This window comes from Apaloderma vittatum, unplaced genomic scaffold, assembly GCF_000703405.1.
Source record: "Apaloderma vittatum isolate BGI_N311 unplaced genomic scaffold, ASM70340v1 scaffold33235, whole genome shotgun sequence".
In the NCBI taxonomy this organism is placed as follows: domain Eukaryota; kingdom Metazoa; phylum Chordata; class Aves; order Trogoniformes; family Trogonidae; genus Apaloderma; species Apaloderma vittatum.
The window spans coordinates 1-13,619 of NW_009719407.1; the positions used below are offsets into that span (position 1 = coordinate 1).

At 44.1% G+C, this 13,619-nt stretch overlaps 1 protein-coding gene across 1 annotated transcript; it reads left to right on the forward strand.

The window, feature by feature from the left end:
- Window positions 1-3,701: 3,701 nt before the first annotated feature.
- On the forward strand, window positions 3,702-7,522 carry OGFR (opioid growth factor receptor; the record flags this gene model as incomplete). Its single annotated transcript, XM_009870622.1, has 6 exons — window positions 3,702-3,764; window positions 4,072-4,156; window positions 4,514-4,592; window positions 5,022-5,088; window positions 5,393-5,541; window positions 6,148-7,522. Coding segments are annotated over 6 exons (1,818 nt in total), but the record flags the coding sequence as incomplete, so codon positions are not given.
- Window positions 7,523-13,619: the final 6,097 nt, after the last annotated feature.

Sequence of the window (13,619 nt, forward strand, 5' to 3'; positions counted from 1 at the left end):
TGTAATTTTGTCCAAACCCTCGGGGAGAAGAGACGACCTGGGGCCCGTTCCGAAATGACCTCTGCGGGTGGCAAAGGCAAAGATGTGCCTGGACTTTGTCACCCCTTCTGTGCCATCAGGCTGCCACAAGCAGGCTTTTAGGGTTTTTTTCTTTTTTCCCCCCCACCATTCCCTGGGATCTGGACACTTTATCCCATCAATATAGGCTCTGACCTCGTGTGGCACCTGCCATACACGTACACCATCCAGCACATCCCGATGGCTGCTACGTTTGACTCTGCGACATTGATATTCTTCAGCAGCTCCTTGCTTTCAAGCTTTTTTTGTTGATATCCTCATCTTTGTGTGGTGACCCTTCGTGCCGCTCATAAAAAGCCATCAAGTAACCTCTGCTCAGTTTTTCAAGTGGACTGCAGCTTTGTATTCCCTTTAGACATGTTTTTGGTTTTTTTTTCCCTATGAATTATATTTAGAGCACCTCTGAAAACTAAACAACACCCATCAAAAACACAGAACAGTGTCTCTCTTTTTCAGTATTTCCTGGGTCACTCAGAACATGCTACAGTCCTTAAACCTCTCCCCTTTCGGGGAAGGGAAACTAATCCTTCACTTTAGTTTCATTTCAACAACTCATCCGTATTTTTAGAATACGAGTAGGCAGATAAAGCTTTCTAATTAATACGCTTTTAAAGGCGCTTAATACTAAAGTTTAAATTTTTTATAAGCATTAAGAGATTAAAATAACCTGCCATATAAATATAAAACAAACAAACAAAGAGTTCTATGCAGTGTAGTATTCCAAACACTCATGACTTCCTAGAAAAATACACACCTGATACTTTGCAAAGGAAATCAAACTGGAAATAGAGCAGGTGGGTGTGCCCGTGGATGGCTCTGTGTCTTCATGGAGTTTTCTGCAGGGAGTGTAGTTAGGGCTGAGCTGTGAAAGGTCATGGGTATTTTAGGCAAAATAGCTGGAGCTTAAGAGAAGAGGCAGAGTTTCCTTTGTAGTGTTTGGCATTGCTCGAGGGCCACTGTCAATTTTCTTTTGTAGATGGCCAGAGTTCTGGTTTCATTCACAAGTTTTGATGCCTCTGGAATGTTCAGATTATTCTTTTTAACCTATTTGTTCTTCAGAATTTTTTTTTTCCCCTAGAGCAGCTTCAGAATTGTGGCAATTGTAAAAGCAAGGATCGTTTTCTCACTCCAATGAGTGGACTTTTGGAACTTTGCCTTGCAAAGGAGAATATCAGACCTGAGACTTACAGCCTCTGGAATATTGTTCTGCATCTTTAGGGAGGAGTTCTTCCTTCAGTGATGAATGTGTGGTCACCTCTGTCTGACAGTGCCTGAAAAAGTTTTTAAGGGCAGTGCGAACAAATACAAAAAGAAATAGTAAATCTTCTGTTATCCATTTATGCCTTTCCAACCTGCCGAGGGCATGAATCAGCTCCCAAAACTAGTTCCTGTTTCTGCTTATGTTACCCTAATTCTCGTTCTTCCCCTCTCAGCCTAGATGATATACTTTTTGTATGTCAGCATTGAAGCCTCTAATGTTTTTATTTAATACTGAGATTAGAGGGTTTTTATTATTATTATTATTTTCATTCTGCACCTTCAGAACCAGCTTAATATTCTGCTTTGATCTTTGCATTTCGCTTGTGTCACTGCAAATACTCCACAGAATCACAGAATCAGAATCACCGAATGTTGGGGGTTGGAAGGGACCTCAAAAAATCATCTAGTCCAGCCCCCCTGCCAGAGCAGGATCACCTCCAGTAGGTCACACAGGAACAGGTCGATATACGCAATTCTCGCAGGTGTGTCTGTGCAGCTCTTTTGCATTTTGGTGCTTTTAACTTTTTTTAGCGGTTTGAGCTTCACTTAATGCCTGTCACCAAAGTATGGGGCAACCATAGTGTGTAAAGGTATTTTGAAAACATAATTTTAGAAATTCTGGATTGATGACCTCCCTCTAGGGGTAACACTTTGATCTCCCAAATGCTGTGCATGCTTCATAAATTTTAAGCATTGACAATCAACAGGGCAGCTGAATGGATGACTTCATTACAACAAGGTGTTAGAAAATCTCATTTAGTTCCTACCTTTATAATTAATGAACAGGTGGTCAGCCTTCTGTAGAGAGTGGGTTTGTTCTTTTTATTTTTCTCTGTGCAAATGAGGTTAAGAAGTACTAAATGAAGTTACAAGATAACTTGGGAGAGCATTTGCTGCTTCTTTCTCCTAACTTTCTTAAAATGCTTATTTTGCAAGAGTCTGCACATCTTATCACTGCTTCACAAAGACCCTGCTCTTGCTGGAGCTGGCGTGGGATGCTCTGAGCACCCTGCGCTTCGTGTCGGGTGGGTCCTTTCATTCCTGAGCAATCTTGCCGGTGTTGGTGGTTCTGCCTAGACAGAATGCTTCAAAGCTCTTTCACGGGACGAGGTGGTTCAGCACTCAGCGAGGTTAAACCTCTCTGTGTTGTTTGTAACAAAATCTCTTACTGAAGTAATCCACTGAAAAAAAAAAAATGTAGTTCAGTCAAATGCATTTAAAATAAAGTCATACTTGCAGCTTTTATTTTCTTGAAGTTCAGAGGGAGAAATGAAGCTGTGCTTTTTGATTTCTGTCTAAATGCTACATTTGGAACAACTGTAGCCCACCTGTGTAGCGAGGAGAACCTGACACCTAATTGTCAGGTGGATGTAGCACCGCAGGTTTTTCTCTGTAGCAATTTGAATTATAAATAAAATCAAGTGAATTCAGCTCTAACTAGGTAAATCTGTCACTTGGCAACTAATAGGGATGGTGTGAGTCACTGCTGTGGGTATTCTAATTTTGCTTTTTTTTTTATATTTTATTAGTGAAGTTTGGTTTCAAAATGTTTCAGCTAAATTCCTTTTATTTGTAGGAGCCAAGATCAAATTCGTCACTGTTGTTTCCGAGGCGTTTTCAGGTAGGCTTGACATATAAAGCTTGGTTAGTTGGAGAGATGAGCACTAATGAAGGCGATGATTGGAATGGAAATCCGAGAAAATAAATACCTAACGTGACCATGTGGCTCTATTATTGTCCACTGTCTAATCAGCGAGGCTGTTCTTGAGTGTAAAGCAAAGGTGAAGAAAGCTTTATTTCAGTAACGTCTGCAGGGAATGAGAATCTTGAGTGTAAGGGCTGTTTCTGCATCTTAAATGCTGTAATTTTAAAGCCTGATCTCTGTCCTGTCTAGGGTGTGTGGTGACATAGAGACAGATGAGCAGGGCTTGGTTTGTCTTGTTTTAAAATCTTTGAGTTGAGGAAGAAACTGACATTTCTCTGTTTGGGATTTCCAGCTAGTTTTGACCATTCCTGTAGGAAAACCCAACTGGGATAAATGGTAGCATAAAGCGTGAAGACCTTGATTAACAAGACTAAAAGAAAAAGTGGTTTGGCTCAAGGGGATGATGTGAACTTAGCCCAGAGTCGTCTTCAGGAATGCAGAGAAACAGCTGCAGTAACAAACTGCCTGGTTCTGAGAGTGGTGGGAGCACAGAGCAGAGGGCACAGGAGAGAGAAAAGCAGGGGAACATGTGTGAAAGATCCTGAATTTGGTCATTGAAAATGTATTTATTTATATAGGGAAAATAAATAAATATTTTCTCTTTATTTATTTCAGAAGGCAGCTTTATTGTGGATCTCTGATCTGTCTCTCTTTCTAGTCCATAGGAAGGCGCAACTGGAATGCAGCGAAAGACTTGCAGAGATACAGACATCGTTACCCGGTACGGACTAAACGATGATGCACACGTACTCCTGGCTCTTCCTCACTGCATGCTGAGTTTAGGAGCACTTTCTAGACACTTTTGTCTTTACATTGACAGGCTCAGAACATTTAAAGGTCTTGTTTGTTGAGGGGAAAGGAATGCTGTGTATGTGAGTGCGTCAGAAACAAGCTGTTACTTCCCAAAACATGCCTCAAGGATTTAGCTTGAAATGTTTCAGAAATATGAGGGGAAAGCAAGAATTGTTGAAGTGAATACTGCCTTTTCTTAAGGTTGCTGCTTGTTGATTTCTTGTTCTCATCTCCAGGGTTTGATAGAATCAGAAAATGAAGAGGAAGAAGAGATGTGGAACTTAAGCTTTTATAAAAATGAAATCTGTTTTTTGCCCCATGGTGAGTACTTTGTGTGATAACTGATGCAACTCTGCTGCAGCTGCTTGAACTGGTGAAAGAGTAGCTTGATCCATGTGGGACAATTGTTAAACAAAAAATCCAAAACCCACCACCAAAACAAAACAACACCAAGAATTTTCATTTTAAAGTGTCCTTGTTCTGGTTGTATGTTCCTTAATTTTCTGTTTGATAGTAGAAAACAAAGGGTTTTTTCTGACCTGGTTGTTCAGTTGTAGAAGTTAATGCCTTTATGTGAACATCTGGCTCTGGATAATAAGCCACTTTAGGTGACTGGCTGATTTTAATTTTCATTTGGTGTTGTTCCTTCTTGCCTGACTTTTTTCCTTTTCTTTTCAGGTTTGCATATTGACAATCTGCTTGAATCTTGGTGGGACAACTATGAAGTTCTGGAAGAAAACCATTCTTATATACAGTGGTAAACCCTCTGTGTCAATATTGTGTATCTTTTAAGAGTTGGAATTAATCTGGAGTGAAACCTCTGTCTGCTTTGTTTTTATTGAGTTATATTCTTCTGGAAACAATGCAAGACAGTTTCCAGTGCAGCTGTGCAGCGCAGATCTCGGTCATGCTTGGTCTTGCAGCGTTACTGCAGAGCAAAGCATTAGGGCAACGAGAGAGGTTCAGATAAGCAACATATTTTGTTGTCATTGGTGTAGGCAGTGCTTTTATGGGAAGGATCCACTTGCCATATAATAAACTACATCTGTGTCTGTAAGAGTATGAGGTCTACAAGAGATGCCTGTGATATTGAAATTTTTGGGATCATTTTTAGTTTTAAGAAAATGGGTACTCTGGGTTGAATGTCATCTTTGCTCACCTGGGCTGAAAATTTCTTTCTTTTCAGGCTGTTCCCTTTACGTGAACATGGGATGAACTGGCGTGCCAAACCACTCACATGTCAAGAAATCCGGGTATTAAAAGCTTTTGTCTCTTTTGTCTTTTTTTTGTTAGTTCTCTAGGATGTTGAGATTTTCCCAAAATGCCTTCCATTTGACATCTAGGTGGCTTTTTACATTGCTTCCTTGGGGCCTTAGTGTGAACGGAGTTCATTCAAGCACTGTTCAGCATTTGTCTGTCTTGTGGTTGCCAGTAGCTACACCAGCAGAATAAATGCTCAGTGATATAATCAAGCTTTGTTTATAATTTAGGTGCTTAAACTGGTGCAGGTATTTAGGGAGTTGCACCTTGTACTCATTGGTTTGTTGTTTTTTTCAGGCCTTTAAGAAGTCCAAGGAAGTTATGCAGAGGTTTCTACGTGCTTATCAGCTCATGCTGAGATTTTATGGAATCATCCTGGTCAACGAGGAAACTGGAGAACTCAAGAGAGCAGAGAATTGGGCTGAACGATTTCAAAACCTGAACCGGTGAGTCTGGTGGTACTGCTGGTCATTTGCTACACTCAGACACTTCTTTGAGAAGAAAAGTCAAAAGTTGAGAAAATCCTCAGCTCCTGAGGAATGGAGGTATTTGTTGATAAACAAGTTAGCTAGCTAGAGTATTTTTAATTTGGCTCAGTCTCTGACTGTAGGTCATCACACTCTGTCACCTTACTAAGTGACAAGTATAATAAGTAAAGCAGTTGAGACTGGTTTTCTTTTATGTCTGGTGCAGCTGTTAATAGCAGGAATTCTTCATGTTGGTCTCCTGAAGTACAAAACACGGATGTGTTAATACTTGCTCTAACAGAGCATGTGCTTAAACCCATATTTTAAGCAAAAATCGCTGGAACATTTTCTGTTAAGCTACAAAATCAGGGTGTTTCCATATGCTTCCGTGATTGTTTATAAAGCTGCCTTAACATGTGTAAAAGCAGCTGTAGGGGCTTTAAAAGTACCTGCACTCCCATCTGCATTGTCAAATAGTCTTTAATAGATCACAGTCAGTAATGCACCAGACATTTCACAGATGCCCGGGAGGTTTGTAGTGACTTGTGAGATTTTCAGTTAACTCCCCTTACCTGTTTCGTTCAGGTTCAGCCACAACAATTTGCGGATTACTCGCATCCTGAAGTGCCTGGGGGAGATGGGATATGAACACTATCAAGTGCACTTGGTAAAGTTTTTCCTAACAGAAACTCTTGTTAAGGAAACATTGCCAAATGTCAAGAGAAGTGCCTTGGACTACTTCTTGTTCACTATCAGAAGCCGACGGAAGAGAAGAGAACTAGTCCACTACGCCTGGCAATATTTCAGACCTCAGGGCAGCTTCGTGTGGGGGCCGCATGACAAACTCTTAAAGTACAGACCCCGCTCTGCTAAGCCACAGCTGCACCAAAAGGCTGAAGATAAACAGGAAACTCCTGGTAAAAAATGTGATGATTCTGTGGAAAAGGATCAGACCCAGTCTACAGAGGAGGAACAGAAAGCTGGAGATGCTGCAGACTCGCAACCTAAAGCGAACGATGAAGATGTGAAAGAAAAGATAAGTGAATGTGTTTTGGAGGGAGGAGATGGTGAAGAGGTGAAAGAGGCTTTGTGTACTCAGCAGGAGGAGAGGGATTTAAAGAGTGAGGCTGAAGAAGCGCAGGGTACAGCAGAGAATGATTGCACAAAGGAGAGCAAGAAGAGAAAACTGGATGCTAATATGGCAGACACCAAAAAGAGTGGATCAGTGAAAAGCCCTACTGATATAGAAAACATTTCCCGTAATCTGGGAGAATGTGCAATCGATGCAGAAATCCACTCCTCGGTTCCTCTCTCGCAAGCAGAAGAGGACCAAGAAGAACTGAAAGAAGATGATGCAAGCACCAAAGACTCGGCAGTGCCGGAGGTGGCTGATGCAGCTGTAAAACGGAGGAAAGTGGATAAAAGAACGGCGAGAGGCAAGACGTACAACTTGGCCATAAACCTGAGCATGGGGTCTTCTGCCTCTAGGGCCAAGTTAAATCCATCTGTTGCAAACCCTGAGGCCAAGAAAGAAAATGTCAGTGAGAAAAATGCAGCCATGGAAGTAACAAGTGAGAAGAGCGATGGTGACGCAGATGGTGGGGCTGTGACTTCCCCAGTTGGTTCCAAGTTCCCCGAGGCTGGCTGGACTTCTCCAGTAAGTGATGGCTTGGAGTCAAGTGGACATGAAGTCACAGCGAGGAGTGATCAGCACTGTTGCAACAGCACCCTCCTGGGAGGCAAGAGTGAGGTAGGTGGGGTAGAACAGCATAAAAAGGCAGAAAGTGCAAGTGAAAAAGGGGAAGAGGAAATCATGGGCAAGAAACAAGTTCCAGAGGGTCTTGAGCAGAGCATGGCATCCGCTTGTCTTGAAGAAGACAGTGCAGAGATCACAACACAAAAACCTGAAAGCTCTGAGCGTGCAGCAGGACTTGATGAAGAGCAGGTGGCAGCAGAGTGAGACCAGCACGGCGAGCATTTGAGCCAGTGGACCTTGGCGCTGCCCTAACTCTTGGAGCCACCCTTAATGATTTGGATGGTGGAAGTACGTGGAAGAATAAACTTCCTCGGAGCTGATCCAGGCTAGCCCTTGTCTGACTTTCACCCTGTCACATTTTTTGATCATCTGTAGTAAATTCACTGAGATCCAGCCCTTGGTTGTCCTCAAGAGGAAAACTCTAATTTAGTCATCTTCATGGACAAGCTGAGTCCTGTTCCTGTTTTTTATCTGATGTTCAGGACTATCTTGGAGCAACGGGGATTTTTGCACTTTGCTTTGATTCCGGTATGTCCCTTCTTAAGGAGAGGAAGGAAGCTGTTCCGTTTCCTTTTTTTTTGAACTGATCAAGTATTTATTAAATACATGATTTTAATTTTTGGACAGCATGACCTAATTTGCCAGGCCTTTCTGTGTGATTTCTATTTGTTATTTTGAAAGGCTGTACCTTCCCAGGAGATTTATTCTTGGCAAAGCTGCTGTTTCTCTAGGGTGCAAAGTGCTGAGTAATTTGTTCCCTTTATCCCCTGCAGAAGTTGCTTTGTAGTGCTTGTGAGAGTTGTTAAGAATGAGAGCTGGCTACTGGTTTCTGCCAGAAAAACCTTCAGGCTTTGTATAAAGCTGTCTAGAGCTGCTCTTCCCCAGGTTTTTCCACCAGTTTCAGACCCTTGATAGTCTTCCACAGATATTTATGTGCACAACTGGTTCAAAGGGCCTGCCTTTGTCAGTTGCCAGAATAGAAAAAATATTTGCCATTGCGTATTTTTCCAGACTTTGCTGTTAATTTGCAGCGGCCTGCGGGACCTCTTTTCTTCAGGTCCCTTGCGTGAAGTTAGATGTGTCAGATTTAACCCTCTTCCTAGTCAGGGCAGGATTGTTTTACCGTTAACGATCAGCATGTCAGACAGCGAGGGCACGTTTGAGTGCAGCATGTCTGGAAACCAGTGGGCTTTGCCGGGCAGTTAATTGAAACTTTAATTGGAGGGGGTACGCTTGTCTGCTTCATTTACTTACAGCCCTCGAGAATTTAGTTTCAGACCTTGCCAGCTATATGCCTGCCTTAATGTCCCTGACCTCCCTGTTAGTTCTTCTGCCTGACTTACGCAGTATTCAACCGAGTCTGAAGGAGCATTAAACGATTTAGCACTTTCACTCCTCGAGGTTTACAACAGAGGACCCGTTTCCTGGAGCAGAGGAGACCGTTTCCAACAGCCAGAAGGTCTGGACTTGCCATTTGCTCAGATTGGTTTAGTTTTGGGGTTTTTAGGCACTGTTTGTTCTGTGTAGGAGGTGGCTAGAGGTTTGCCCGCCTTGCCAGAGAGCAGCTGCAGTAGCCCGTGCAATATTAGAGTTTTTTCCTCTCTCTGCTACAGCTCTTAAGAAGCTTCATCTTTCAAGGAATTTGATCAATGACTTGCCGTCCCGATCCAGCATGTCACATACATGTGTGTGGGGGAATAAAAGTCTGCCAGCTTAACATCTGATGCTCGTGGTCAAACACGTGCTGGAAAAAGGCTTTAATGTTTTTAAAATATTTCTTTTTTTTTCCTTACGAACAAATGGAGTTAAATAACCAATGAGAATACACTTGACTACAGATACAAATAGCTGAAGACGCTGAGTGAAAATTCTTTCGTAAAAGATTCATAAGAAATTGTTAATTGTGGCTTTTGTACAGATTTATAGTAATTTTTTATTTAATGAAGTTTCCCTTGTGATTATGTGCTCACTTGGGGCATAGATCATAAATCTCGTTACGGTGATGTGGGATTTGTTTTTGTGTGTAATGAGATTTCACTGTGAACCCTAGTCAAACCAAACCATTCCCTGTCGTGATCAGGTTTAGCGTTTTGGCTGTAGGTGTTTGCAGTGAGTTCACAGGATTGTTTTTCTCCCAGCGCTCAGAGCTGTATCACATTCTGTTCCATTAATGTTGCCTATTAAAGCATGACTTTTAATGCATACTGGTTTCCACCGATGGTTTGTGGTTTTTTTCATCTTTAAGGGCAGGAGGTGACCATGTATCTGCCCCACTGCCCCCCGTCGCTGCCTGCTCTGACTTGGGCACCTCCAGCCTGTGGGTACGTGGGGCTGCTCCGTGTTGCCAAGCAGAGCTCTGGTGGGCTCACCTTGAGAGAAACCCGCTCCTTGTTCCGTGTGGAGATGATGCTCAGGCTTCCTCCACCGCCATGAAACGGGGCAGGTGAATGTTTGTGGGGAAAAGACATCCCCTCCCAGGCATGCTTCTGGTTGAATGAGGGACTTGGAAATGTTTTGGCGTGCCCCGGCTTGGCTCCGTGCTGCTGTCCCCCAAGTGTGTGTTGTGATGCTCTGTAGAGTGAACAAGGATTTCTTCTTCTAAACTTCAAATCTCTTCTTCTGAGTAGCTCTTGGGGCCAGCAGACAGGAGGGCAGCTGCCCAGCTTGCATGTGGGGCTGTAGCCTAGTGGGCCTTTTCTTTCAGGACACGAGCATGGGGTGTCTTTATGGTAATGACTTCTGCAAGTCACTGTGTCCCTTCATCTGTGCTCCCTGTGCCTGGGGATGTGAAGGGAGAGAAGGAGCTGGTCCTCCTCCTGTTCAGTGGTGTGGACTTGAAGGTGGGTACTCCCAGGGCTCTTCCCTTGCTGGCCATAAGCAGGCTCTGCTTGCAGCAGCCCTCCAAGCCCTGGCTTGCTGTGAGCAATGTGTGGCCGAGGAATCTGGATCTGCTTTGCCTTCTCTCTTGCCATCACTTGGCCTCAGTGTGAAGGAGCTGCAAGCTCTGTGCAAAGCAGTTCCTGCAACTGCACTGCTCTCCCAGGTGTGTGATGTCTAATAAAGTGTTCAGCTCTGAAACCATCCGAAGACACAGAGACACACGCTCCCTTTCTGTCTGCAACTGCCTGTTCCACAAAGTCTTGAAGAACTTGGTAAATCTTTGAGCCCTTTATTCCTCTGTCAGGGTTGGTGGAACGTTGGCTGCTGGGGAGCTGGGCTCACACACACCATGTGCTTATATAAACCTTCCCATGTAAGGATGCCAAAGTGGAACCTGGTGTTTTTTTATTATTTATTTTTAAGCTTTGCGTTTCCACTTCTGCTCTCCTCTTGCTAACTGAATGAGCTGTGTCGTTTCAGTCCTGATGAATCTTGCCACTGTTCCTTTCCGCTTCCAAGCTCCGATTTGGATGAAACTGTCTTTAATAAAGGGAAGCATGAAGCTATTTACAGGAGATGCATCTTTGTGACTATATTGCCATTTGTGGTCATATAGCTGAGAAAATGGTCATCCTGTATCCTTGCAAATATTTCATAGGCAATTATTCCTTATTTTTTTTCCTCTAACTCTCAGAATACTTCTCCTTTTTGCTGCTTCCTTGTATCTATGATCATCTCTTCTCTGGTCAGGATTCACTGCTTTGTCAAGAAAGCAGTTGGCATTCTCTAGATCTCCCTGAAAAAAACCCCAAACCACAGATGTGAATATACCTCCAGAGCTAATAAACCGTCTCACAAAGCAGTAAGTGCATTTCTTTCTAGTGCATCTTATAATTGTTACAGGTACATTAATTTCTCTAGTGAATTTAGGTAGCCTCAGGCACTGAATAACTCACTTCTCATGTCCCGCACTGAGGCGGTGATGGGCTTTGAGATATGGCTCGAGTGAGACCCAAGGAACATCTCTGTATCTCCAACTGGAGCAGCTGAACTTTGCCTCTGCGGCGTCCCTGCAAGCCTGACCCTTCCACAGGCTCCTTCCCTGTTTGCTCAGGGCTGGGGCTGCCCAGTGGGGCATGAATGAATGCTTCTCTTCCTGACTGACTGCTGCTCCCCCTCCTTCTCCCACCTCCTTCCCAAACCTCCTCTCTCCTCCCAGCTCAGCCCCTCTTGCCTGAGCTCCTGAGTTCTGCCCCTTCAGCTGGAGCTGCAGGTTTATCTGGAGGCGAGGAGTCTCTCCTATGTAAGCTGAGACCCAGGAGGAGGAGGGATCTGCTGGACCCTGGAGAAGAAACAGTTTAGCTGCCCGGGAGGAACGAAGAGAGGCAGAGCCTGGGCACGATGGCTGGATTCTCCGCTCTTGGGTTTCTCTTCCTATGTCAGCTGTTAACCGCAGCATCAGCTCAGGTAAGAAGCCTCATTTTTATCTTAAGAAAAAAGTCTGTAAGGGAAAAAGATAGCGATCCGTGTGTGTTGTGGCAGGTTGTTAGAGTCTAAAGTTTATTAAAAATGCACATGGTGCTCGTGCTGTTATACAGAGAGCGCCGAGCGAGCACCTCTGGTTTGGTACCCGCGTGGGAAGACTTTCAGATTGTATCCTCCTGTGTAGTAACTGCTGCTTTATACTTTCTGTAGAAGTGTTGTCTTCCCATTCAGGGCTGCAGTTAGCAGAGATAAAGCCTTGGGAAAGGGGAGACCTGTTGATGCAAAAGAAACAGTTTTCTCTTACAATGAAGTAATAGGTTGCCAATGAGACTGATCTCCTGATACAGGTCTTAGTCTGAATCAGAACGTCTTATTCCTTCCCTCAATCGATTTTTGAATTTTATGCTTATAAAATAGCATATTTAACCCTTGTTCGCTGCAGACGTGAAGCTATTTTAAACTTCCCTGTGTGGTGTTGATATTACCGCTTGGGGAAGTAACTCCTCTGTGAAGATTTTCGTTGTGTTACTGAGGAATTTTTGCAGTCTGGCTTGGGAATTCATAGCTGCCCTCATCTGCTGCAAGCAGAGCTGCTTCTACAATGAAACCTTTGTTCACTGAAGCTACAGCAAGTTATTCTCTGGAGCCTTCTCCATACAGAAGTCATTTATTGGACCTTTCCTTCCCTCCCCACCTCAGACCTCCTCCAAAATCTCAGATTTTCAAATGGCATCCTGCTCTGAGAGGAAACTTTTTCCCTTTCTCCTGTCTTCAGTGGTGTTTGCCTGGCTCTTCCATCACCCTGTCAGACTGGGACTATAAACTGATTTTTAATGCCAAGGACTTGGCACCTATTTTCTATGGGCTTTGCATTTCTTCCTCTGCCCAAAATGAAATGTGCCTGTGAGCAGTGAGAACCAGTTCTTATACAGCCAGACCCATTTGCTTCTCAGCTTTGATTCCCGGAATAAGCCGCCAGTTAAACAAGCTGGGAACCCTGAGGATGTGCTCAGTCTAAAGGGTTTTCCAGAGAGCCTTGCACCGGTCCTGAGCTCCTCTGAGTCCACCTGGGTTGGTGGGGAGCCCCGAGGGATGGAGGGTTAGTGCAGATTTAGGGTTAAGGTGTAAGGCTTGGCTGTTGCTTTCTGATTTAGACCATACATTTCCTCTGATGCAAAAATAAACTCTTCTCTCTCTCTCTCTTGCCCCCAATCCTTTCAGAGAATAGGACCACAAGGCCCTCCAGGACCACGAGGACCCCCTGGACCATCTGGCAAGGACGGCATAGATGTAAGTGACGTGTGGCAGAGGGAGGGCAAGGGGTGGAGCAGAGGCAGAGCCCACTGAGCAGAAAAGCTGCTCTTGTTGTCCAGAGCTGCAGCCTTTGGGCCATCCTTCAGAGGTGGATGGACCTGGGACAACCAGAGACCTCGTCTGGAAGAGTCAGAACGGCGAGTGGAGGTGCTGAGCGGCCTCAGGTTCAATCTGGACAAAGCTAGTGTATGCAGAGGGATTCATGACCCTGCTTGCAGAGTAGAATATTTCTCTCTTGGTGTCTAGAGAGAAAAGGGAATGTAACATGTAAGATTGAGTGCGTGAGTACGATGTGTGCCAGAGTCGTCGTGTGTTCTGTAGTTCAGAGAGAGGTTTATGTGACACCTCAGAGCATCCACATTTCTAGAGAGGCCCCAAGAAACTCAAATATGCAGCACTGGACACTGCTCTTGTATTGGTTTTATATAGTATGCCTATCCCTAATATATATTGGTACGTGAAGAGGTGCCGGACGTGAGTTGCCTTTAGTGGCCCAAAAGGCAAATGAAATGGGCACCCTTTGTTTCAGCAGGCAGTTCCTTACACATACACCTCCTGCAGAGGTAGAAGACAGCATACTTCGGGACTTAGCGGAGGAGAAAAACTTGTCCTAATACTTTTT